This window comes from Choloepus didactylus, chromosome 3 (genome assembly GCF_015220235.1).
Source record: "Choloepus didactylus isolate mChoDid1 chromosome 3, mChoDid1.pri, whole genome shotgun sequence".
Classification (NCBI taxonomy): Eukaryota; Metazoa; Chordata; class Mammalia; order Pilosa; family Megalonychidae; genus Choloepus; species Choloepus didactylus.
In genome coordinates this window covers 201,231,988-201,259,605 of record NC_051309.1, presented here as the reverse complement: position 1 = coordinate 201,259,605, position 27,618 = coordinate 201,231,988, and the positions used below count along the sequence as shown (strand labels likewise).

Sequence of the window (27,618 nt, the reverse complement as noted above, 5' to 3'; positions counted from 1 at the left end):
GAGGTCAAGGAAGGACAGAATACTCTTGGCTGAAGTGATGACGACTATTTTCAACTAGGGAAACGGAAACGGAGGCCCGAGGACCTGGAGGCCGCAAGGACCCAGTCACCTCTTAGAAAGGCACGCGATTCTACAATCGAGATCAAATCGTCACAGTTCCAATTCGGGTTAACTCGTTCTCCAGGAACAACAAGCGCCGCGGACCACGCTAGCGCAAGCGCTTCCCTGCGGGCGCCGACGCTCGAAAGAACCTCGGCACTTTCGATGAAGCGCGGACCTTTGTTGCGGTATGTTGCCGAGGGTACGGGAGAATCCATTACGAATTCTCTAAGGGAGGACACCTAAAGAGTTCAAGTCGGCAAGAGAGACACACAGAAGGACGCCTGAGCATCTCTAGGATACGATGACGTAACCAATAGGATTTACCGAAAATAAATCTTCGGTTTCTCGCCCCTGTAACCATTGGCTAGAAGACCAAGTGTGCTATGATCCATGACGTGCTGTTGCCAAGCACTTTGGGAACTGTAGTCCGCCCTCCCAGGCCCCGCCCCTCGAGCGGGCGGCGACTCCGCTTCCGGGCTGGCTTCCTGAGCCGATGCCTGACGTCAGCGCTCCTGTCACCGCCACGTCGTGGACCTGGTGAGTACCTGTACTCGCCCCCAACCCCCAGCGTTTCCCCTTTGAACTTCCACAGCCCCTGAAGGGACTGTCCCCCCGGGACCCACGGGTGGCAGCTGCGAGTTCCGAGGCTGAGCCGTCCTTTCCCGGGGTGCAGCGGCCGGCGGCCACGCGCAGGGAGGAAATAGGGGTTGACCCAACACCTCTGGAGCAGGAGGGACATTGCCCCCACGACCCTGCGCCCCTCGCTTCGACAGCCTTTGGACTCGCGCTCCTTACGTGTCTTCCTAGTAAATGCATTTTGAATACGAGGGCTTATTCTCTGTTTTTGAAGGCTTTGGAGAAGGATTTGACCTGGGAAACATATGAAGAACTTCCTTCAAATATTCTAGTCCTTTGGCTTTCGTGATGTCACACTCTCTTGGTTTCCCTCCTAATTGCTCAGCCAGGTCCTCCAGTCCCTATCCTAAATGTTGGTGCTTTTCAGGGGTACATCCCATACTTTCTCCCTAATTTATATCTACAGCTCAGACCTTTCATCTGAGCCCCAGATCCGTATATTTACCACCATTACCTTGGATAGCTCACATGTATTTCAAACTCGGAGATCAAAACCGACTTATCATTTCTTCCTCCCCTCATCCCACCTTGTTGTGCATGCCAAAAACCTGGGAATCATCCTTGCCACCTCCCTCCCCTCAACTGCCCAGCATCCCATCAGTAATCAAGTCCTATAGATTATACTTCCAAATCTCTTGACTGTTGTCACTATCTCCACAGTTGCCATCTTTATCCTCACCACCAACACATGTAACTAGGTCTTCAAACAAAATGTGCCCCTTCTTGGAATGGGCTCTTCTGCCTCCACTACTGTCTTTCGTTTGGCATCTACTTACCCTTCACACCTCAGCGTAAATATTATTTCTTCAGAGAGGACCTCAATTCTGAAGCTGTGGGGGACTTATTGTAAGTTCATGGTGTTAAAAAGTAAGGAAGAGAGGGAAAGTGCCATTTATCAAATATGCATTTGTTCTTTCACATATGAGCTCATGAATTTTTCACAACTCTTTGAAGTTCTATATCTTTCTCATTTTACAGAAAATAGACTTGTATAGTCAGTGAAATTGTGCAAAATCATACACTAGTGGCAGAGCCAAATTTTGCTTGTGCCTATCTTTTTAACTTTTATCTTCACTATCTTTCAGTGTCATTAAATATTTTTTATTCAAATATGTGCATACTATCTTGTACAGTAATATCTTTCCTTATTTAACCATTTTCTTATTTATAACTATTTAGGTGGTTCCCCCCACACCCATGATGAATAACAGTATGATGAACCAACTTGTAGCTAAATTTGTCCTGAAATTTCTTGATTATTTCCTTATAATAAATTCCCAGAAGTAGAATTGAAACAGAGAGTGTGGTCTTCCAATAGCTTACAAGTTATGGAATAATAAAAGCAGCCACCCTAAAAAAAAGATGTGACAAAGGATTTGTAAAATGGGAAAAATAATAATGGTACATACTTAGTTCTGACGATCAGAGTTAATATATTTCTTATCACTTAGCACAAAGCCTTTTATGTTTTAAGAATTCAGTAATGTTAGTATTTATTCATTTATTTCAAAATAAAGCTCTTACTGTATAGTGTGTGGTTCTTTGGCCTGTTTAGGAAAAAGACCCCTTTGAGAATCTGACAACCTTTGAAACCTCTTCCCAGAAGAAATATCTATCTCTCTCTCTCTCTCTCTCAATCCCCCCGCCTTCTCTCTCTCTCTTTCTCGTGCACACGCAGATACATTTCATCTGTCAAATGTCACTGACTACCTGAAACACACCATGTGGCCCCAAATTAAGAGCTGCTGGTAAATACCATTTTGCAAGTACTTTTTCCCCCTTTATAACTTGCAAACATTTTCCTATGCCATGAAATCTTTTTTTAAAACAATTTTTATGGCTGTATAATACTCATAATTATTCAACCAGTCTCCTTATTGTTGGCGTTTAGATTAACATCCTTATACCTGAGTCAGTGTTTTGCACAATTCCTAAATTTTGAAATTTAGGCCAACGGATGTGATTGCTAGGCCAAAGGATATGAATATAAGACTTCTGACTCTTATTCCACATTGCCTATGAAAAGTTCTACCAGATTATACTCTCACCATCAGTGATTGTATTAGTTAGGGTTCTCTAGGGAAACAGAATCAACAAGAGATATCTATAAATATAAAATTTTATAAAAATGTTTCACGCAACTGTGGGTATGCACGAGTCCAAATTCCGTAGGGCAGGCAGCAAACTGGCAACTCCAATGGAGATGTTCAGTGAACTCTTCAGGCAGCGAACTGGCAACTTCGATGAACTCCTCAGGAAACGCTTTGCTGGGTAGCCGAAGAAGTGAAGGTCTCTATCTGTCTCGCTTAAGTCTTCAACTGATAGGATTAAATCCAGCTGATTGGATTCTCTCATTGTGGAAGACATGCCCTTTGTTAATGTAATCAGTCACAACTGCAGCCAGTTGACTGATGATTTAATATACCAGCCTTCTGGTTTATTATCCAGCCACAAATGTCCTTGCAGTAACAGTTAGGCCAGTGCTTGCTTGGCCAGACACCTGGGTACCATTACCTGACCAAGTTGACACATGAACCTAACCATGACAGAGACGTATTAGTTTCCTCTCATTCTCTAGAACAGCAGGTATTATATTATGTTCAGTGCACTTATCACATTCTTAAACTATTCTTTACCATTGATATTTTCACGTCATTGTTAAAACCATTGTTGAAACCACAGTTTGGAAAGTATTGTCTTAAAGCAGTGGTTCTCTACTTTTTCACATTAGAATCACGGATAGGAGAGAAAGCTTTTAAATATCCTTAGGCCTAGGTACACCCCAGACTGATTAATTGGAGTCTCTGGGGTTGCCCCCCAGGTATCATGTTTTAAGCTCCCCAGGTGATTTCATTGTGGAACAAAGGTTGCAAACCCCTGATTTGGAATTTAGGATTTTTTTTTATTTTTTTTTTTTCTTTCATGAAATAAGGAATTAACTCATGAAATGATGTGAAGAGTCAAACTTAATTAATTATTTAACCTAAACCTAATTAGGTTCTTGTTTATATGAGGATGAATTTGTTTTGTTTTACTGTACAATTTTGGTTTCATTTGTCCTAGGTGATTTCAGAGACTATGGATATACTCTTCAGAATAAGAGGAGACCTTGATCTAGCTTTTCAGCTAGCTGCTGCTAATGGTAGGACTATTAAAACAAACAAACAAAAACCCTCTCCTTTTCAATTTCAAAACCGATAATGAAATACACTGAGATTATCTACATTTGGCAAATGAAACTGAATTAGACAGAAGTTGAATAAACAGTCTAAGATCGTTGTCTTAGTTTTCCAGGGCTGCTGTAAGAAAGTACCACAGACAAGTTGGCTTAAACAATGGGAATATATTGTCTCAGAGTTTTGGGAGGCTAGAAGTCCAAAATCAAGGTGTGGGCAGGATCAGAAGTCTGTTGTGTTCTGGTGGTGGCTGCTGGCAGTTCATAATTCATTCTCTGCCTCTGTCACATGGCCACGGCCTTCTCTCTCTCCCCATCTGTCTCCTTCTGCTGACTGTGTCCAAACTTCCTTGGCCTATAAGGACTGCAATCATATTGAATTAAGCCCCACCCTGACTCAGTTTGACCTTACCTTAACTGATAACATCTCTAGAGATCCTGTTTATAAATGGGTTCATATCCACAGGACTGAGGGATAGGACTTGAACATATCTTTATAGGGGACATCATTTAATCTATAACAATCATATAGCTAGTAAGCAGCATAAGTGGGATTTAAACACCACCTCTAGCCCATAGGGCACTTCTGTGCAAATTAGGAAAAGATATCCCCCTTCCTTAAAAAACTTTACTGCCCCTCACCAGAAAATTGTCACAATCAGTATAAATATCCACAATGAGCACAATGTAAATGACACACCTAGCCTTTTACATTGCAGAACTTATATAACCATACATGATTTTCCTGAGTCTCCAGAGCCCACTGTCTTAAATATTATGTTATATTGGAATGGGTACCAGAATGCTTTGGGAGAAAAATTAGTAGGGCTTGTATAAAGGAAATTCTAGGATGCCTTCCAGTTTCCGATTTGGGCTACTGTCACAAATTGAGGTAAAGAATATCAGAAGTGGAAGATGAGTTCAGTTTGAGATTTGTTTCACTTGAAATGTCAATGGGATATCAAGTGCAAATTCCCAACAGGCATTTCATTATTTGAATCTGAAGCTTATGGGAGAGTGGTCAGGGTAGAAGCTAGAGAATAGAATGTCTCAGAAGACTAATTGTTAACACCTTGATAATAAATGAATTTTCTCAAGAAGAGTGTGATCAGTAAGGTCAGATGCCACAGAGAGGTTCAGAAAGCTATGAAAAGTGTCAAAGTTCCTTGTAGGAGATTGCCAGCTGACCATAGTTTCCGGCTCCACAGGGAAAGCAAGAAAGAGAATGCATAACATTTTTTCTGACCCATCCCTCCATACTCAAAAAAAGTGGTTCTCAACCTAGGCCTACATTCAAATCTCTAAGCCCAGACCAATTAAAGTCAACCTCTGGGAGACACAGGCATCAGTAAGCTGTTTTGGTCATGCTAATGTTCTATCAAGATAAGAACCATTTATAAGTATAAATCAAACTCATTTCTCTGCCCTATCTTATCAATAAAGTGTAGTTGTTCCCAAAATGTCACTTGTTGGAAAAAGCCTTGCATTTTACAAATAGGAATAAATTGAAAAATATACTTTACTATGAACCTATTCCAAAGTATAATTAATCCATCAGTCAGTAGATATAAGGATGTGATTTCAAACATAAACAAGAACTGATGGTATTTTTTAACCTAGTAATTAATATATTTGAACTTGTCTCTGGCTTGATTATTTTCCTCCTCCTGTATAAAACTCTTTCAACACTCAGTGAAGGGAATCTTTAATTAGAAAATATAGGGAAAGAAGGTACTAGATTTTGAAGATTTCACAGGTTTTTAAATAACTGTACCTCAGAGTCCTTCAATGATAAACAGAAGCTAATCATTAAATTCTGCTTTCTGAAACAAATCAAGATGTTTTCAAATCTGATTTGTTACAAGTAGTCTTGTCTCTAGTGCAACTGCATAACCTCAAGGGATTTATTTATCAAGATGTTGATGTGATAATTCAGTAAAATTTCAACTACAGGTTTAAATAAGTTTAGGGTTTAGGATTTTAAGGCTAGGATAAGTATTTAAGTATTGTATTCTTCTTTGAATATATTATGTGATATAATTTTGACTTTGGATCATGAAAATGTTTTATGTATTCAAGAAATTCTTTTAAATTAAAAAGAGAGCCCTGAAAGTGAAATCACACTAAAGTACATATCCTAACTCTATATCAGGTTGATGACAGAATGCACAAAGAAAAAACAATGATTTTAGAACACAATACTTTGATTGTATAGTCTCAGTGTAATATACTAACACAAAGAGAAAAAGAGCTACAATAGTTTAATTTCTAGAAGTAATACAGTATTTTGAAAGTAATTGGAATCCTTATACATCACTGGTAGGAATGTAAAGTAGTGTCGCTGCTTTGGAAAACAGTCTGGCAGTTCCTCTAAAAGTTAAACATAGAGTTACCATACGACCTAGCAATTCCACTCCTAGATATATATAACTAAGAGAATTGAAAACATATGTTCACATATGTACACAAATGTTCATAGCAGCATTACTCATTACAGCCAGGCATTGGAAACAACCCAAACGTGCATGAGAGGATGAATGAAGAAACAAAACGTGTTGTGTCCATACAATGGAATATTATTTGGCCATAAAAAGGAATGAAGTACTGATTCCTGCTACTTCATCTATGAGCCTTAAAAATATTATGCTGACTGAAAGAAGCCAGGCACAAAAGGCTATATATTATATGATGCCATTTATATGAAATGTCTACAAGAGGCAAATCCACAGAGACAGAAAGTAGATTAGTGGTTGCCAGGGGGTGGAGGGAGGAGGGAAATGGGGAGTGAACTGCTAATGGGTACAAGGTTTCTTTTGGGGTGATGCAAATGTTCTGGAATTAAATAGTGGTGATGGTCACACAACTTTGTGAATATACTAAAATCTACTGAATTTTACACCTTAAAAGTCTGAATTTTACAATCAGTGAATTGTATCTCAATTTTTTAAAGGATAGAAAGGCAAAAACTTGATAATTATTGAATCTAGGAAATGGGTATTTGTGAGTGTTTTACTATTCTCTACTTGTGTGTATGTTTAAATGGTTTCATGTTGAAAAGTTTAAAATTTTTCTTATCAACTTGTATTTATATCTTTTAATTCAGAAATGTTTATCAAGAAGGCACTAAAACATGTGTTGAGTGACCTGTCAACCAAGATTTCTTCAAATGCACTTGTGTTCAGAATTTCCCGCAGTCCAGTGTACATATGGCCTAACAGTGACATTAACACTATTCCAAGAGAACTGAATGAGAGTACTGCTTGTAAGAACATACTGCGCTTTATTCAGTAAGTGTGTTTGAAGATTGCTAAAAATGTTTTCAAACATCATTTCATATTATAAACTTCTTTTTCAATAAAAATTTAGATTTGGACAGGAAGAAGATACAAAACGAAAACTGATGAGAAAGAAAGACAGAAAGCTACCAGACATGGTAAGCAATTTTCCAGTGTTCTCTATTGATAACAATTTTAAATCCTTGAATTTGGAGCTGAGTGAGAGCTTAGAGATTATTTAATGTAACCTTCTTATTTTTACACACTAGAAAACTGGGGTCCAGAAAGATTAAATGACTTGCCAAAGGTTGTATTTGTTTTACATATTTAAGCTTTTGTCCCATTATAGTACATATCTTGTAAGTTTTTTGGATGCTTTCTTTGCTTCCACAAAAATAAAACTAAACCTAAGTGCATTTACAAATAATTTAAAAATAAATGCAAAGGAATCATCCTGAAACATCACTGATATTTTATGCTAATATAATAAATAATAAATTCTTTTTTTTTCTTCATACTCTTCTTGGTTCCATTGATTTTTTTTTTCATTTGGTCCCAAAATATACCTTGAGGCCTCATTATCTTTTTTTTTCCTTCCCCATTGTTTTTTTTTCCCCACTGATTTTTGAACTATCATTATTGAGCACCTGCCATATGCCAAGAAATTTGCCAGATGCTGGAGGTCCAAAATGGGTATACTTTCTTAAGATGGGAAGTTTTATAAGGTTAATATGACTATTGTGCTTTTCCAGACTGGTAGGGGAGAAGGGGCTGAGATGAGATTGGAGAGGTGGGCAGGAGGCATTTCATCAGAGGCCTAAACTAAACCAATGGCTATTGGAATAAAATGGACTTTCCTTGGAGACTAATTGGATGTGGGATGACCAGTTTCTTGCGTTGGGAAGGTAGGGAAGACATAAGATGGGTTTTGGACATGCTATGTTTGAGACACTAATGAGATGTCTACATGAGCTGTTAAATTTACATGTGTGGAGTATATGAAAGAATTCTGGGCTGGAGGTAATGATTTGAAAATCACTAGTAGTTGGAGCTTGATTATTTTTTAGGGGCATAGGCCAGTTATTTTGGAGAATGTCCCTCAATTTGGGCTTTTGTTTTGTTTTGTTTTTTTTCATGATTAGATTCATTGTGTCCTTCTTGGCACATCATTTTAAGGGCATATGTTATCAGTTTGTTCCCAATATTAGTGATGTTAATTTTAATCACATAGTTAAGGTGGTAACACCAGTTTTCACCACTGTAAAGGTACTATTATTTCCATTATAATTAGTATCTTATTGGAAAATTCTTTGAGACTAGGTACATATCTTATTCCTCATATAATTTTTACCCACTAGCTTTAGCATCCATTGATAATTTTTGCCAGAATCCAATATTAATCTGATGGTTGCAAAGTGGTGATTTTTCTAAGTCTATTATTTCCTTCTACATTTTTTAAATGATATTATACTGTGAGAGGGAGCCTTTCCTTTTCCTGACTTATTTATTATCTGCATGGAAGCCCGGTTTCTTCCTTTATGCAATGAGTTATAATCTGTTGCTATCATTATTATTTTCATGCTCACATTTTCCAAGATTGGCTAATGGGCATTTCAGCTGGCCTCTGTGTCCTGTGACACTGTATTTTTGAGCACTTCGTTACTTTCTGGTACAAGATGTTCCAGGCTCATCATGTACTTTTCCTGTTACGACTCAGTTATTGGCCATTTCTAGAGCATTTACACACACACACACACACACACACACTATGCTTATATATATGCATATTTATAACACATACATTCACATTCATCTATGTAAATCATACTGATAACTCCAACTCAACACCTCAGTTCCTGACTTTTTCCCAGTAAGACAACTGGCTCAATTTTTTGCTAAATTTGTTCCTTCATACAATACACATAAAGTAGTTTCAGAATTGTTGATCTATACCACTGTAAAAATAAAACTTACTACGCAGAATTCAGTGTTTCTTTATAGTTCTTTATGTCTTTGGATCAGGGATTTATAGTAGAAATACTGTTTAGAACCTCCTTGGGTTACTTCTTTCCCACTTTCCCCTTTGGTGTATGTTTATTTAATTTTGATTTTTTTAAAAATTTTTAATCTGAACAAAAGTGGAGAGAATAGTATAATGAACCCCAATAAACCTATACCTGGCTTCAACATTTATCAACACAAGATCAGTCTTATTTCGTGTTTATTCCCTACGCACTCTCCCCATCACCCCAGATTATTTTGAAGCAGGGAGGTTTTGCTTTTGGTTTTGTTTGTTTTGTTTGAAGATAAGATTTAAGCTGTTATACAATTTACTATAGTTTTTATATTATCCTTAAAAAGTCCTTTTTCTTCTACCCTTTATATTTAGTGTTCAGTTTACCATAATTGACAATTGCTGTTTCTCTACGTAGCATCAGATAGTAAATATAGATCTTATGCTGGAAATGTCAACCCCACTGGCAGCTGTAACCCCCATCATTGAAAGAGAAAGCGGAGGACACCACTATGTTAATATGACTTTACCAGTTGATGCAGTTTTATCTGTTGCTCCAGAAGAAACATGGGGAAAGTAAGTATTTTATAGTAGTACTGTTGCATTTTTTAAATGAGGACCCTTTCCCAAAGTTATCAGAGTCCATTTTAAAATAAGACATAGGCATATCCAGGGTTATTGTTGTACATGTTTTTACTGTGATTTACTCCTTGTTTATTATTAAATTAAGAATTCTCTGGTAGTTAAATGTTCATTTGAAGAAGGTAGGGTAACATGCTAAAGCCTGTAGGGTTTTCCCTTTATCCACAGAGAGCAGCTTTACAGTTTACCTTACTTTGTATAATTCAGACTGGTTTTAACAAACCTGGTCCCATCAAGTTTTTTTTTACTGTATTAGAGGTATATTAGCTCTAAACTTTCACTGACCATAGGCATTATAACTTTTGTTAATGCACTTGTATATTTTCCCCCCACAGAGTTCGTAAATTTCTAGTAGATGCAATTCATAATCAACTAACTGATATGGAAAAGTGTATTTTAAAATATATGAAAGGAACATCTATTGTGGTCCCTGAACCACTGCACTTTTTATTACCAGGGAAGAAAAGTCTCATAACAATTTCCTACCCATCAGGAATTCCAGATGATCAACTGCAGCCCTATAGAAAGGTAAAACTAGTTTATTTATTCTTAGAAAAAAGACAATGACCATCATTCATTTTGTATTTAGTTATATATTTCTAATAAATGGAGATTATTTTGTGATTTATTTTAAAAATCTGGAAACAGACTATATTAATTTCACATAACAGATTATTTAATTTCTGTTCTCATGGAACTTCTTTTTAAGTATTACTAATGAAAAAATATGCTAAATCCCTATGTTACATTTAAATTTCATCTGCTCATTGTGACTCATATGTTCTATGAAATATATATATTTTTCTAATAATGAAATATAGAAATGAAAAGATGCTTACAGCTGATGAGTGTTAAACACTTACTTTTCCCTTCCATTACTTCTAGATTTGTGAAAGAGAGAAGGAAAAATTAGAATTTATGGTAATTCTGGTTAGAATTTATGGTAATACTCTATCATCACCACCTGTCGGGCTATATGGGTTTTATAATAAGAATTTTGGAGAAAACATTGTTAGTATTTAAAGAAATGGACAGATTTATTGCCAAATGGCTGGTTTAGGGGTACACCTGTCAAAATTAGAGCATGGGAGCATCTTCCTTATCTCTGCCCCTAAGAAGAGGTGTAATACTCTAACCTTCTATATGCCTCTGTGTAAGTGCTAGGTGAATTGATTTGCAGAGGGAAATTATGGGTTGATGATCGTATTCAAACCGCTAATGTACATAGGAGCTATGACAAAGAAAATGTCATACTTTTCAAAGTAACTATTACATGTTTTTATACAACTGGGAAAATACCACATTTTTAACTTATATGTGTATTTTTTTCAAGCCATAATGGTTGGTTTTTAGCAACTTCTACTCTGCAATTTAGAGACAACCCCTTATATATATGCATATTTATAACACACTCCAAACACTCCAAACATGACTTTTCAAAATACTTTGAGATAATTATATCATTGTTACTTATAATTTATTCATTTACAAGGCTGTTTAAAAGTCAGTCTTTAGCCTGGTTGTACTTTAACAGACTCTGTTATAATAAATCATTAATTTAAAATTATCCCACTTCTTTTGCTCCAACAGATAAATTATTTTCATTTTTCTGTGTTCTCTTCCAATTTTTAATACATATTCAAAGATAAGCAAAAATAAATCTTAGTTGATTTGAGTTTAAATTTCACCCTCTTTAACCTTACTGAAGTAAATTATAAATGTGTTTGAAAACTTTTATAACCAATAAGTAATTTTCAGTGTTTCATATTGTCCTTAATTTGCGAACTACCAATCTAAATCTTTAACTTTTTTCTCTTCTTTCCTATTGATTATAATTTCCTCTAGGAGTTGCATGATCTCTTCAATCTGCCTCATGACAGACCTTATTTCAAAAGGTCTAATGCTTATCATTTTCCAGATACGCCATACAAAGATGGTTACATTAGAAATCCACATACTTATCTTAATCCACCTAACACAGAGTCTGGTGTGGTAAGTTTAATTATTTATGGGAGTCAGTTGATCATTAATGTCATTAACTTTTTTGTTGGTACTTAGTAGAAATTGTAAGGATTGATCCATAATGTATGTCACGCCTAAGACATAATTTTCTACCCATTTCCTGTAATATACATTGCTTAAGATAGCAGTAATCAACAATGGTCTAAAAAGGTTAGGAATAGATAGTATATGTCACATTTCTCGTATTAAAATTCCATTCCCTGATTTCTTTAAAGGCTTGTCCCTATTTTATTTTTATTCTGAACCTGAAAAATCATGCTAACTAAGGGCATCTTCTACCCAAACCTCACTGTAGGGTAAGTCTAATAAGATAGGACAACATAGTTTCTGGGCAGCATGTACCTGGTTGCAGAGTATAGACACTAAAGGTAGCTTAAGTAAAAGTGGTTGGATAGAGGGTAGGAGAGGGTATTTTAAGGATACATGTATGCCAGTAAGAAAGATAGAATCTGACAGGCATCCAAGAAAAAGAATACTAGTGCAGCTGGGCCCTTTAGAACTGAAGAAACCCTGGGCTGGCAGCTGTCTCTCTCAGTGGCATATGGATTCCTTGATGGCATTTCTGCTGCTTTCTAGTGCATATGCTTTTGTTCCTAACTGGCCTTTTCTTTTCCTGTTTAGACAATCTTTCTATGAACATTCCTGTACATATCTCATGACACATGTGTGCAACAGTGGTCAGCATATTGCTATATTTGCTTCATCCCTCCCTTTCTCTTTTTCCCCCTGAACCATTTCAAAGAAAATTGCAGATGCCATGCTATTTACCCCTAAATATTTCTGCACAAATCTCCAAACAATAATAGATTTGCATTCATGGGTTAAACCCAGTCTGGTCATGAGTCGTTATTTTTATTGATGGATTCAGTTCACTAACATTTTGTTGGGATTTTTGTATCTGTGTTCATGCATCATATTGGCTTATACGTTTCTTCTCTCATACTGTTCTTAGTTTTTGTATCAGTAGTATACCGGTTCATTGAATGAGCTGGGGAATGTGTCCTCTTTAATTTTCTAGAGGAGTTTATATAAGATTGGCATGGTATTTCCTTGCTCATTTGGTAAAACTCACCTGTAAAACAGCTGGGGCTTAGAGTTTTCTTTGTGAGATTTTTAAAAACAGATTTATGTTGTAAATGGTTATAAGACTTTTTAGTTTTTATACATTATATTTATCTAGGTTTCAGTCTCTGCTGTGGTTGTAGTTACAGCTGCCTTTTCATTCTTTGTATCAATTTTTATGCCTTCTCTTTTTTATTTTTTAAAATATTTGGCTTTGTTGACCCCCTCTATTGTAACCTTTGTAATTTTTGTTATTTTCTTCTTTCGTTACTTTCTTTTGATTTATTTTTATTTTTTTCTTTTAAGTTCTTGAGTTGGATACTAAGCTTATTGTGAATCTTTTTTAGCTTCTAGCTTAAGGTTTTAAGTTTCAAACAAAATACTGCTTTCACTGCATTCCACAGGTTTTAATTTGAAGTTTTTTATTTTTGTTTACATATAAGAATTTTTACATTTCTACTGTGATTTTTCTTTAATCCATGTGTTTAGAAGGGTTTTTTAATGTCCAAATATATCAGAATTTATTTATTTATTACTGATTTCTGACTTTTGTCTATTGGTCAAATCAGTTTGTCTGTTGGTCAAATTAATTTCAAATCAAATCAATTATAAAGGTTTAAGTTTTATGCAATTACCAGGCTCTGCCATCTTAACAAACCCTGGTTTGTGATACTGACTGACATTTTTTGACTCATATTTATTTTCTATGGTTGCTGTAACAAATAACCACAAACTTGGTGGCTTAAAACAACAGAAATTTATTTTCTCACAGTTTTGGAGGCCAGAACTCTGGAATCAGTATTGCTTTGCCCACATCAAGCTGTTGCCAGAGCTGTGCTCCCTCTGGAGAACTCTAGGAGAGATCCTTCTTTGCCTCTTCCAGCTTCTGGAGGCTGCGGGCATTCCTTGGCTTGTGGCTACATCCCTCCAGTCTCTGGCTCTGTGGTCACAGTGCCACATCTCCCTCTGCCTCTCCCTTTTAATAATGTGATTGAATTTAAGGTCCACCTGGATAATCGAGGATAATCCCCATTTTAAGATCCTTAATTTAATCACATCTGCAAAGGCCCTTTCCTTTTCCCTCTTCCTCTCCCTTTATTAATATTGGCATTGAGTTCAATTATTAGTGTGGGAGGCAGATATTTTTTAAATATTAAGTAATGTGTCAAGTAGTGACAAATACTTTGACAAATAAAAATAAATAAAACAATATGGAGAGTGACAGCCAGGGCGAGAGGGTGTGAACATGCTATTTTTAGATTAGATGGTCAGGGAAACCCTCTGAGATTTGAACAGAAACCTGAGTGAAGGAAAGGTGCAAGCTGTGAAAGTATCTGAGAAAGGAGTGTTCCTGGCAGAGAGAACTGTAAAGTTCTGAGATTAGAATGTTCCTGGCAGATTTAAACTTAAAGCAGAGTGAGTAACAGGGAGGAGTGGTAGAAGATGAAGTTGGAGTGGAGGCTGGAAGGCAGGTCTTGCTGGGCTTTAATAGTCCTTAATAAGGACTTTAGACATTTAATAAAAAGGCAAGAGGTTGTAATACTAAATTGTAGTTTTTTGAAGGCATTTGTTTAAGGAACTAACGAAACAGACTTTTTTCAGAGAACAGTAAACATGACTCAACTATATGTAAAATATTTACATTTATCTTAAATTAATATTTGATTATATTTCCTTTAAATAGACATATGTGGTCCAGGGCATATATGGTTATCATCACTATATGCAGGATCGAATAGACGACAATGGCTGGGGCTGTGCTTACCGATCTCTGCAGACTATCTGCTCTTGGTTCAAACATCAGGGATACACAGAGAGATCCATTCCAACACACAGAGAAATTCAGCAGGTACAGAACATTCCATTTGAAATGATAATCAATTGTACAATTCATTAGCCCTTACCATACAATTAATAATAGTTATTCCTCATAGTGCAGACTTATTTCTGTCTGAAGGAAAAAAAATTCTTATACTGGTAATCAGGGAAAATGCCTAAATGTAAATTTTTTAATAGTTGTTTTGTGTATGGATTTTTTTTTTTTTTTTTTTAAATATATAAAGGCTCTAGTTGATGCCAGTGACAAACCAGCAACATTTGTCGGATCACGGCAATGGATTGGATCTATTGAGGTACAGCTGGTACTAAACCAATTAATTGGTATAACTTCAAAAATACTGTTTGTCAGGTAAGGATTCTTTAAGAAATTAGATAAATCATTGCAAAGTGATAATTTGTCACTTTTATTAAAATAATAGAAAAATTCTATTTTTCCCTTATTCCTTTCTCCTTGTCCTCATTGTTTTATAAATCTCATTGTTTTAATCCTAAGTTTTTATTTTGGTTATTTTTTAGAAGAGTTTTGAATTTATGAATAAACTTTGTGATACATACTTGCATTTAGTCTACGCCTAATTTTAGCATGGAATAGGAAAATTTTAAGTGTGTTAACTTTGAGTGAAGTTATAGAAAATCTAGTTTTCTTCATGCTCAATTCTTTAGAATGCCTTGAAAGGAGAAAATCAAATGTTGATCTACACCTTTTGGTTTGGATCCTGCTCTTTTTTTTCTTAAGGTATTAATAAATCAATAATGTGTCATAATAATATATTCATTTTATTTTCTCTAATATATTTTGACCATAATATTATGTTAAGAGTTTTTTCTAATATATTTTAACCATGATCTAATATTGAAATATTAGGAGATATAAATTAAATATATTATTTTTATGACAGTAACTAGTTTACTCCTTACATATGAGCTTATTTTTTAGAATACTTTAATACTTAAAGTATTTTTTGCTTTAATACTTCTGACTTCATAACTGGAATTTGGATTAACTGGAAATCAGTGATAACAAATAAATGCTATATTAAGGGGAGAAGCATATGGTGATTAAAAAGTAAAAGTTTGGTACATTACAACATTATTTATACATTCGTTATTAAGCAAGCAAGCTAAGATTTAGCACCACCTTGGCACCTTCCTTCCATAAAAATATCTCTCTTCATCTGTCCAGCTCCCTTTCCCTTCTCAAAAGTTGAAATTGTGTAAGACATTGAAATATTCCCTAAAAATTATATGTTACACTTGCTAACATTTTGCAGTTTTCCCATTGGCTTTACAGACATTATCTGTTTTAGTCCTGGAATCTCCTGTCATGTAGAATTATAGTGGTCCCAATTTAAAGATGAGGCACAGAAGTCTAACAGCAAGAAGACAAGAACCCAGGATGCAAAACTCATTCTTCTCATAACTAGATCTATTCATAAAAGCCCCCTGAGCACCAAGGTGCCCGGTTTCAAGCTCATGTTCTAAATCCAGGACCTTTTGTATGTAGTTCCAGAGAGACTCAAGGTCTTCTCACTTCTTTCCTAGCACGTTCAGTGCTCTCAGATAGTAAAGGAGATTATGTTGCTTTAAATTGTTTTCCAAGTCAATTCTCTACTACTTATAATTATTTAAATTTATATTGTTTTTCTTTTCAACAACAAACCCACAAAGAAAACAAGGTAAAATACATTGATCCTCAAGCTCATTATTGACCTAGTGTTGGAAGTAGTTCATCTGATGGAAATGGTTTCTTTTTAGCCAAGGTTCTGAAATGGCCTCTCAAGGAAGAGAACTGGCTAATCATTTCCAGAATGAAGGAACTCCAGTAATGATTGGTAAGCTGTTTTGGGAATCTTGAGCATTTTTTTTTTTGTAAGAGAATATGTAAAACTTACCATTGATATAAACATGTAATATTATATAAAATCAGTCCTTTTAAAACAAATTTTAATTGACTTTTATATCTCATATATTGATCTCTCCAAATAAAAAAAAATTCCAAGGTGGTAGGAAGGTTACAAAAAAAGATTAAAATAACCCAAAGAAGTAAAGGTTAAGAAGAGAAATAACTGTGTTCACACATTTAAAGATCTGATAGCAGTATGAAAAAGAGGAGAGGGTCACTCGATTGTGCATCCTAAGCTGTCTTGGCTGGCTGTGTGATGTTGTGCAAATTGCTTAACCTCTCTGGGCTTTATTTGTAAAAATAAGACAATTGTGTTAGCTGATCTAAAGATGCATGATCCTATGAAGAAGAAGACTTGTCCTGTGATGCCAGAAGGCAAGTTAAGACTAGTGTATAAGAAATTGAGGTAGGCAGTTATCAGCCGAATATCAGAAAGAACTTGACGAGTGGATGGGCTGTATCACTGGAGGTGCTCAGAGCAGAGACAAGATCACCATCTGCTGAGACCGGTCCCACAGCAGTAACTGCCACTCTGTTGGGAGGGGGCAGGACCCTCCATCGCCCTTTCTAAATCTAGTTTAGTTAATTCTACGAACATGGCATTGGAATATAAACCTTATATGATTTTAACTATGATTTGTATCTTTTCTACATTAAAGATACATCTCTTCAGAGGATATCTGACCTTGGTCTTTTTACAATGCAGGTCAGGCAATTTTAATACTGTTTTAGATCCCTGAAAAGGCAAAATCATCAGTCTTTTAAATTCGAGTAGGAATTTGAGATTAGTTTATGCCCTCTCTTATATTTCCTATTTCCTCTTTTATAGGGGGAGGAGTTTTGGCCCACACAATCTTAGGAGTTGCATGGAATGAGATTACAGGGCAGATAAAATTTCTGATTCTAGATCCACATTATACAGGCGCTGAAGATCTGCAAGTTATTTTGGAAAAGGTAAGTGTTTAACCAAATTTAGACAACAGGCAGAGAACCCAGAACCAGAGGATATCAAACTATTTGTTAATATAAAGACAAATTGTAAAGGGAGGGCAGTGGTCCTCACTGTAAGAAGGTTTTCTAAAGCTGAGATGAGTACCTCTATAGGGAAGACAAGGGGAAACAAAAGTATGTTGCAAAAGGCAAATTTTAGGTGAGATTTATAAAGAAATTATATATAATTTCTTGGTTATTATACCTAATGGAACACAAAACTCATAAATACATACATTTGGAGATTTCAGAGCTTTGCACACTGATATATTGAGTTTATCAATGTCTTGAATTAATAGAGTAGAATATGTAACCTTTTATAATTTTAGAATTAACCAAAAAAAAAAAAAATAGCTAAGCCGTATGCTGGATATTACAGAAGCTTGACTACTTTTAACCTGTTAAGTTACATATAACCTAATCTCATTCTATAAAGGGCTTGAAATTTAGACAGATTTAAAATTATTTGTGGATATTTACAATATCACCTAAATTTAAGTTAATTTTTAGACAGCTAATTTTCACATATGAAAACTCAATACTAAATCTTTAGGAGGCAAATGTTAATTAACTTGAATTTTAAATAACTCCAATAACCTTTGCCAAATATATTTAAAAAAATTACAGAGGACACATACAACCTTTTAAACCACAAACTAATGAATAAATCTTACTATTACTCAGTACCCCTAATTTTTGTCATCTCATCACAGTATCATCAGTACCAAAAAAAGGTTATTCTGAACTCTGTAGATGTGGTTTAATTAACTTTTTTTAAAGCAGAATGTCTGGGGAATTGGATGGTGTAACATTGAAATTAATTGGTGAGGTATTTTCAGAAGTTGAAAAGAATAAAGCTCTAAGCATATGATGGCTTAACACATGTTAAGAGCTTTTAGTATGTGTAGCAGAACTCTTATATCCCAGTCCAGTAAACTCTTTTGCTAATGATAGGAATATCTGTAAATATTAATGAATTTTGTGGGGTTTTTTTTCCCCCCTTGCTTTCCTCTTCCAAGGAAAATCTTAACTGAATCTTATCTTACAGAAAATGGGAGCAAGATATACTCTCTTTCTGTAGCAAAGTGTTCATGCTTAACATTTATTAAGTACCTAACATGTACCAGGCAGTATCTAAGCACTAGCATATTTAAAAAGGTCTTTAAGGGGCTCTCAGTCTAGTGTTGGAAGACAGAGAAGGAGAATCCAAAAGAGATTCCCAAGAAAATATGGCCTGTAAGGTAGAGTTTACAGCAAGGCTGATTTGGTAGAGGGACCAGGTTTAGAGGCAATGAAAGCAAAGCATGGCCTCTACTCGGAACTACAAGTTGTTTAATGTGATCAGAGCACATGGAGAGGCGTGGCTGGAGGGACAGGCAGGAGATGAATCAAAAAGAGCAGTTATTGAGAGCAAAGGCAAAGCAGTGGAAGCATTCAGATTTTATCTTAAGGCAGCGAGAAGTCTTAATTATTGTAATGAGAGGAGTGACAGCAGATACCAAAAATGCTTCTTTCTGGCTGACTTGAGCGACCTTTGCACTAGATATTCAAGTTATATAAAAAGGATCTTTTGCAACAAGGTAGAGTAAGGCATTGCCCCCGATTACTTCCGCTAAGAATTGCACTCTCCTTTGCTAGTTGTATTTCTGTAGAACTTTGCAAATGCAGAAAACTCCTTGCTCTGATAGTGCATACAAGAAACCATGAAGCCCAGGCCTGGCCATCAAGAGAAAACGATCAACTCTCACTTGCTTCCGGGCATCTAGGGGACTATGGGGAGAGTTCTGTCTCTGCCTGAACTTTCCTGTTTGAAGTTCCCAGGCCAGTCACCTCAGAGGAAAGAAGCATGGCTCTACCATCTTCTACTATCAGTTTCCGGTTGGGGCACCCTTTCTACCCATTTCTTACACAAAATTTGGGTCTGGTTAACCAGAGAAGGCCTACATGTGTGGAAGGATGACAAAAAAGTTCAAATGGAGGTAGTATAAGCCATTTTTAATAATATCTGTTAAGAAAACAGATTTTAAGACTTCAAATTTATTAGGGAAAGTTTTGCTGAAAAATAATAGACAATAATTAGAAGGTATTTGATGTATGGAAATAGTTACAAAAGACAATAAACCAAACTTAATGGTTTGGTTACCTGGAGAGAAGGGAGAGTAGGGCTGGTAGAGAACTTTTTAAAATTTTTTATTTTTTATCTAGTCTGAATTTTTACAATGTATATCTTAGTTTTGCAACAGAAAAAGGAAATTGAAAAAATAAAAAGTGCATCTCTACTTAATCCTTTCTCCTACATACTAAAAACAAAGAGCTAACATATCATCTTCTATACAGTCTGAGCCTAAATGTTTGACTCTGTCCTTGCCAGAACACCCAGTGGCTTTGGATTTAGTTAAAGTAAAGATTAAGACCACTACTTGTCACTCAGTGGTATTTTAAGAACTCTCAACTGCCCTCCTAAGTATTTTCAAAAAAAGTATTTTATTGTGGCATGATAGGTCACATGGACCAGTCATCAACTGGGTCTTATTTAAGACAATAAATCAGTGGCCCTAGAAAAAAATTGATTAACTTTAATATTCACAGTGAGATTTAGTGTGAAAATAATTTTCTTTACTGGGGGAAAAGGATTAATAATGACATGAAAAATGGAAATGAGAATTGGTTGTAGCATCAGAAGATGAAAAAGCATAGAATGCAACTCACGGGGCAAGCTCAGATTTCTCACTCTATGTATTTTATCATATCTAAAATATCATTGAACAGTATGTGTTCCATTCTTTTATGGAATACCAAGAAAGGAAAACAGACTGCCAGTTAAACTATCATGTTATCAATTGCCAGAATTATAAATCTGTACACCTTGGAATCAATAAAATGTAATAGTCTGAAGTGACAGTTATTGTAAGAAAGTTTTTCTCTTTTTATGATTTCTCTGATTAAATAATTAAAAGTTTAAAAATCTTTGAATTATTTAAGTATTTGGAGTTTTATTCCAAGAGCCTGCAACAGAGCCCGATATTACAATTTAGATCATGTAATCCTGTATTTAATTACAATCCTGTAATTGTAAAAGGTTTTTCTTTCCCTTTTCCCATATCTAGGGCTGGTGTGGATGGAAGGGCCCAGACTTTTGGAACAAGGATGCTTACTATAACTTATGTCTTCCTCAGCGACCAAAGATTTTTTAAAATATATTGGACTCAAAGACTATAGTAAACTTGTATTATACATTTGTTAATAAAGTATAACTAAATTATATCCTGGGGATAATTTGATGTTTGAAACTACAATATTTTTTCAAAGGTTGGTAAATTGTACACAAAGAAAATAATTTATTTAGACATTCTTTTAATAACTTAAAAGACAAAGTTTGCACAATCAAAATATTATAGGCATATATAAATTCTGTCTTCACTTGGAAGAAAGTTTTCCTCCTTCTTAGAAGAAATTTAGACACGGTAAGCCAAAAGCCATAGCTTGCAGTGAAGTGAAGGCCTTCTTCAAGCTTCTTCATAACCAACATGACATCTGTTTTTAAAAAACATATTAGAGACTTTAAAAAAGGTTCTCTCCCCAACCTTCTACCACTACCATGCAGGACAGTTTTTAGTCTCTGAAATCTAGTAGTAATAACTATAACCCATATTAAAATATTTTAATGAGAATGAAAAGATATACTAAAAATAAGAGTGTCAGTATTTAAATGAAACATTAACTTATGGGCTAAAATATAAGAGATCCTTGAGGGAGGAAGAAAGCAGCAGCTGTGAGTTACTTACCAACACTTCCTTTTCCCATTTATACTTTCTGCACTTCCAAAACTTCGTTTCTGTCTGAGCATTGGAACACTATGATCTCTGTTGGATTGTTCACTTGATTTTATTGTCTGCATAGATTTAATTGTTATAAGAAACTTGGCACATTCTGGAAATCCACATAACCAAGCAAGATCTTCAGCTGTTTGCCCATTCTTATTACATAAACTGAAATTAAGACAAAAATTGAGTTAAAAATTTTTAAAAACCTCTTTTGTATCTTTACAACAAAGGAATTTTGAGCTCATACAAGTGTTGCTTTTGGAAGAAAAGAGGTAAAGAAAGCACTAAGAAATTTCATTTTTGTGTACTATTACATCGTCAGTGGCTTGCACAGAATCCAGCACAGAATGGATATGCCACTTTTGAATGAATGCAAGACTATTCGGTGTCAAATACAACGAGTAAGTATCCAAAGGAAGTCAATGAGAACATCTATAGAATGGATTTTCCTAAACCAAAACTGAAATGAAATATTGACATAGTAAAGAACAGAATTGTATCTTCTAATTGCTCAGGATCCATTTTCTATTTGCTCAAGTTGAGTATTATCTTAAGTTAACATTTAAACAATGTTTATCAATTAGGTAAACACCATTTAAAAAAAAACATGTAATTAAGCTTCAGGAGTGTGATTGGGGCAAACTAAGAAAATATAAAATTCGGAGCCACTGATTTTATACTTACTCAATTTGGGCATCACTGGCTATAAGCAAGCTCAGGCACTCCAAGCTTCCAACTTTCGCTGCCTTGTGTAGTGGAGCTTCTCCAAAAACATCCTTAAGATAAGACAATGCATCTTAGAGTCTTTCTCTAAAGTAATTTATTGGGGGAAATTGGTAGGTGAAATCTAATATTAGCCATTTGCTCAATTGTGCCAAACTGAATTTTTCAATTCAAGCTTTTATTTTTGATTAAAGGGCTATTTAACAACCGAGTTTTCATTAATAAAAGCATGTGTGGAGCCACATCTGCTTAAGTGAAGAAAGCAAAATAGAGTTCTATAGAAGTCAAGAAAATGTATAATGCAATTTAAAATTTACCAGGCTTTAATATTCAGTGGAAGATGCAGAGCATATTACCATAAAAAATTCCTGTAGAAAACCATAATGGTTGTAGGCATGCCTCACCAGTATGATTTCAATTACTATCCTAAAACTTTTAACTGGAGAATGTAGGAATTTTTGAAATAAACTGTACAACAAAACTATCCAGTACGGTAGCCAGTAGCCACATATGGCTACTAAGCATTTGAACGTTGCTAGTCTGAATTGAAATGTGCTGTAAGTGTAAAGTACAAACTTATGAAGACTTAATGCAAAAAAAAAGTAAAATATTAATAAATTCTTTAGATGGATTACATATTGAGATTTTTGATAAATTGGATTAAGTTGCTAAAATTAATTTCATGTTTCTTTTACTTTATTAATATGGCTACTAGAAAATTTTAAATTATGTGTCGCAATATATTTCTGTGGGATAGTGCTGCTATGACATGTTTACAGAAACTGAAACAAATATGTTGGTGTCTAAGAAATGTCCGTGTGAATTTCAGGTGGCGGGGAGGGTTGCACACAGCAACAATCAGTTACCTAGCTACCTGCTGGTTGAGGTCAGCGCCCGTTTGCAGTTGCCAGAGAAGAAAACAAGCAAGGCCGCCAGCAGCGGCCAAGTGCACAGGCGACTGCTCGCAGGGATCTGGGGGTGCGTTGACCGAGGCCCCGTTCTCCAGCAGGTGCTTCAGATTATCCACCTGCGGAAAGAGAACAGATCCAGCACCCACCTCGCCTCTGCCGGTACCGCACCTCTCGAACCTGAAAATCTTCCCCCACTCCAAAAACAGCCCAACTCTGACGAGGTTCGACCCGGCTGCGCCCAGTAGTCGGTCCACCGTCACCCTCGCTAGCGCTCCCGAAAAGCTAGACATCTGGAAGCTTAAGCCTGCAGCATAGAAGCAGCCCGAGTCTCACCTCTGGGTTGCAATCAAACAACAGCATTTCCCGCAGAAAGCATAGGACGGAGTCCGTGGGACTGCAGAGTGGTGAGGTACTCTTTGCAGAGTGGCAGGTAAGAATGCACAGGAACTCCCAAGTGCCGGAGTATTTAAAGAAACGCCAGCAGCAGGGAACCCGCCCCACGCCTCTTAGTACCAGCTCCGGCCGCGCCCCAGTTGCCCAACCCTCCAGGGCGGAACCTTTCCCAGCCCTGCGGCAGCCGCACGTACACAAACACTGGCACGTGCAACGGGGTACTCGGCTTGACTGACGGGAAGGTGGGAGGAGCCGGCGGCGCGGCTCCGCCAGCCGATTGGCCAGCTGGGCAGGCGGGGCTCGTCCCACCTAGCTCGGGCTTTCCGGAGCTGGAAGGTCTGTGGGCGGTTGGAATTCCGCGGCCGCCATAAGGCGCGCTCGATTTGTCACGTCTCATGATGCTGTACCCAGCCCTTTGGACCATCTGGAGGAACGAGAGACACGGGCGAAGGTTTTAGTTTCTGCTTGCACGCACGTAACCAGGAAACGAAGGCACTCGAAGTTCTCTCTCCGCCAACACGCTCTTTGGGAGCCGCTTTGCGTTATGCTGCTGCGTCCCCCTCAGCTCCCGGGCTCCGAAGGGATGGGGTTTCCTTCAGCCGCCCGTTCAAAATCGTCCCAGGCTCGCCCGCTGTCACAAGGCCTGGGGCAGTTAAGTTGACGTTGAGAGGATAGGTAGCTCCGCTTTGTCACAGGAACTGTCCCTCCGCACCCCCTAAAATTAAATGAATTATCAAACCAGACGTCTTGGGGTTTAACATGATACATCCTGCCAATATTGAGAATTCCTATAAAATAAGCCAACCACTATGGATGTGTCTCCTTATTGAGATAGGTTAAAACACACCACTGGACTTGTAGCCTAGGGAAATGTTGACAGTCCAAGCTAATAATATTTAAGGAGCCTGCTAATACCGGGGCGACATTATTATGGGGGAGGGTTCAAGGATAAATGAAAAGACCCAGACCGTGCCCGTTTATGACCCAAGAGGCTCTTGCCCGTGGGCAGGGCTGACCCGACCTCTGAGCTGCTCTGGGGAAAACAGCTCCTCTGGAATTGTCTTTATACTATGTAATTTGAGTAATCCCTTTTTGTGAAACTTTAGAAACAGATTCCCTGGCATCGAATTGTAGCCACTAACTTCACGTCCTGGCTCTATACTCATTTTACCTAAGTTAACATAAGCGTTCTTTTAGTTCTAATTTTGGTTACAATGTATTTAGTTACTTTGTAATAAAAGCCGTAAAATAATTTTGTGATCATGAATGCTATATTTATGCACTGACCCAAGGGATAGGTTTAAACATTTTTATTCTTGTGGATACTTGCACATAAATGTGACTGTGGGTGTGTGTATTCAAACACATATAGACTTCCGGCTTTCATTCTGTATTTTGTATTCAAACTATGAGCGATATCCTTTTATAAACCAAGATCCTGGTTCAGCATGCCTTAAGGCTGGTAATTATTTTTAACATCCTGTTCTACTAGAATTTAAGCTCCGCAAGGAAAGGGATTTTTGAGAACAGTTGTTACAGCCTTTCTCCTTTAAACGCTGCATAGTTGCTCATTGCTCACGTTGTTTCAGAAAAATTCGATATGTTTCAGTTGGGTATCTGATTTACCCTTAGTAATGGACCTAAAACCTTTCTAAAAACTGAAGAAAGTTGATGGTGCACAAAGGTGCATCAGAATAAAGGTATTTACTGGCAAGTAGCTTGGGTTTTTACTGATCATGTAGAGAGTGGGATCAATATGCTAAAAGCGGTCTAAGATGGATATTCAACAGGAACTCTTCTAAGCAATGCTAATTCTACATGTCTTATGTGCTAGTAGATGTGTTACCAGAAGGAAGAAAATATCTTCAGTGTTAAGAGAGCTATGCATATTTCAATGTGGTGGCAGTATACAATACACTTACGGCAGTGATATGAAATAAAGAGAAAGGCTTAGTAACAAAAGGACAAGTACCGTATGGTCTCACTAATATGAACTAACTATAGTGAGCAAACTCATGAGAGCATAGGTTATCAGGAGATAGAAAGAGGGCAGAGATTGGGCAATTGGTGCTTAAGAAGCACAGAATGTTTAATAAGGTTGATTTTGTAAAGGTTCAGAAAAGGACAGCACAATACTGTGCGATAGCAGCACAATATTGTAAGTGCAATTAACAAAGCTGATTGTGAGTAGGGCTGAAAGAGGTAGATTAGGATTGTGTGTGTCACCGGAAGGAAAGCTAGAGGATAAAAACTGGGACTGTATAACTTAGCAAAACCTAGAGTGGACGATGACGGTGGTTAATTGTACAAATATAAAAATGTTTTTACATGAACTAGAACAAATGTATGTCACTATTACAAGTGCTAATAATGGGGTGGTATGTGGGAGAATACAATTAATGTGAACTAAGGTCTATAGGTAACAGTAACATTGTAATATTCTTTCATTAATTGTAGCAAAAGTACCATACCAAAGCTAATTATCAATAATAGGGGTTTATAAGAGAGGTGTATGGGATTTTTTTTTTTCTTTTTGGAAGAAATGGGAACATTTTCACATAGATTGTGGTGGTGAATGCATAACTATGTGATTATACCAGGAGCCATTGATTGTACACTTAGGATGGATTGTATGGTGTGTGAATAAAACTGTTTAATAAAAAAAAAGAGAGAAAGGCTTACAAATGAAAACTAATTTTAAATGACCACCAGTGTCTATTCTAACATTATTATATTACAATAAATTGACAGTGAGTACTTACTGTGCCCCAAGATTAACACTGGTAGGTATTACCATCATCTCCATTTTACAGAAAAGGAAATTGAGTCATATAAGATCTATATAATTATTAAGGGATAGAACTGGAATTTGAAGTCAGATAGTTTGACTCCAGAGCATGCATTCTTATCATACCTACAAATTTTAAAGAATTTTAGTCATTTCAGTAGATTCAGGCTACTAGGATTGGCTTCTTTAAAGCAAAAGAAAGTCCATAGAGAAAATTATTATAGCCATAGAAAAACAACTTTTTCATTTAATGATGGCTGTTAATGTAACCCTGTTCCTGGAATTGAATCTCCCACAGTGCTTAGCATAGTACCTCTTATTCACAGAATTCCTCTTGACTAAAATGAATGAATATGTGTCAGTAGATAAAAATTATTAAATAAAGATATTTGGTGAAGGTAGGATAATTTCAACTATTTCCTGTTTGCCTTTAATGACTAAAAAGATGACTGGAAAACATTTCCTAAATAAACAACTTTAAAATGAGGAGTAATTGGGAATACCTACTAATCCCATTTAATTTATCACTACTATATAACATTTAATTAAAATCTATATATTTAGTAATAATGTCAAAGAAAACTTCAGCCCTAAAGCATCCAATATATCTGAATACACTATCTCAGGATTGTTTATTGCCAGTCAGGTACCCAAAATATATTAATGTTGACCAGATTCCACTGAGCCTTAAAAATAACTCATAATGACGTTATGTCATTAATAACTCTATAGCTCATTCACTGACGATGATATCTCACTCCACATAAGAAAACTTTGTTCAAAGACAAAGGTTAGCCAGATTGGAAATTTCAATAGTGTTTGTTTTTAGATATTTGTTTACACACCTATGGATTAAAAATGACTTGAACTAATCTAGTATAATTCTAGCCTCAGAGGCATTAGAAGTCAGGAAATCCGTAATTCTAGTACGATTATAAGAACTAGAAGTTTTCCAACAAAGAAATTATTATTCTACTTTAATACATAAACTCTCCCATATTTGATTATCAAACTTCTTGGGGAAGGTGATAAATTGTAGTTATTTTAAACAACTAGGCACTTAAGCAGGTCTATGGCCCTGCCAACACCTTGATTTCGGAGTTCTTGCCTCCCACACTGTGAGAAAATAAATTTCTTTTGTTTGAAGCCACCAAATTTGTTATGGAAGTACTAGGAAACTAACACAAAGAGATTTTGCCTGAGAATTTTTGAGAACTAATAAAAGACATCAACCCAAGACTCAGGAAACTCAACAGTCCCAAAGCACAATAAATAGTCCATTGAATAAATACCTAATAAATCCAAAAGAAGGCAATGAA

The 27,618-nt window shown here is 36.2% G+C and overlaps 3 protein-coding genes across 8 annotated transcripts in view; 1 reads left to right on the top strand and 2 right to left on the bottom strand.

Annotated features, from left to right (window-relative positions):
- The window catches only part of C3H4orf47 (chromosome 3 C4orf47 homolog), a 49,625-nt gene extending 49,126 nt beyond the window's left edge, over window positions 1-499 (bottom strand). For 3 of the 4 annotated variants that reach the window (XM_037831121.1, XM_037831124.1, XM_037831123.1), the window contains exon 1: window positions 110-229. The gene's annotated coding sequence lies outside the window, so the exon portion shown is untranslated. Of the gene's footprint in view, window positions 1-109; window positions 230-426 lie in introns of those variants that run through there. The other variant, XM_037831122.1, reaches the window with a different exon arrangement.
- UFSP2 (UFM1 specific peptidase 2) lies at window positions 185-20,924 on the top strand. Of its 2 annotated transcripts, none has more exons than XM_037831120.1 (12): window positions 185-639; window positions 3,802-3,880; window positions 7,017-7,200; window positions 7,280-7,346; window positions 9,621-9,778; window positions 10,180-10,372; window positions 11,690-11,836; window positions 14,613-14,777; window positions 14,992-15,116; window positions 16,523-16,599; window positions 17,500-17,624; window positions 19,299-20,884. In XM_037831120.1, exons 2-12 carry the CDS (start codon window positions 3,817-3,819, stop codon window positions 19,365-19,367), a joined length of 1,374 nt encoding a protein of 457 aa, XP_037687048.1. In that variant the 5' UTR covers window positions 185-639; window positions 3,802-3,816; the 3' UTR covers window positions 19,368-20,884. The 2 variants fall into 2 exon arrangements, with proteins under 2 accessions (XP_037687048.1, XP_037687047.1); XM_037831119.1 differs by having other exon boundaries at window positions 190-639; window positions 20,768-20,924.
- On the bottom strand, window positions 20,128-23,629 carry ANKRD37 (ankyrin repeat domain 37). 2 transcript variants are annotated; one of them, XM_037831128.1, is made up of 5 exons: window positions 23,452-23,629; window positions 23,082-23,234; window positions 22,169-22,260; window positions 21,446-21,649; window positions 20,128-21,194 (listed from the first exon to the last, which is right to left on the bottom strand). In XM_037831128.1, coding segments are annotated over exons 1-5 (477 nt in total). In that variant the 5' UTR covers window positions 23,479-23,629; the 3' UTR covers window positions 20,128-21,193. The 2 variants fall into 2 exon arrangements, with proteins under 2 accessions (XP_037687056.1, XP_037687055.1); XM_037831127.1 differs by lacking the exon at window positions 20,128-21,194 and having other exon boundaries at window positions 21,442-21,649.
- Window positions 23,630-27,618: the final 3,989 nt, after the last annotated feature.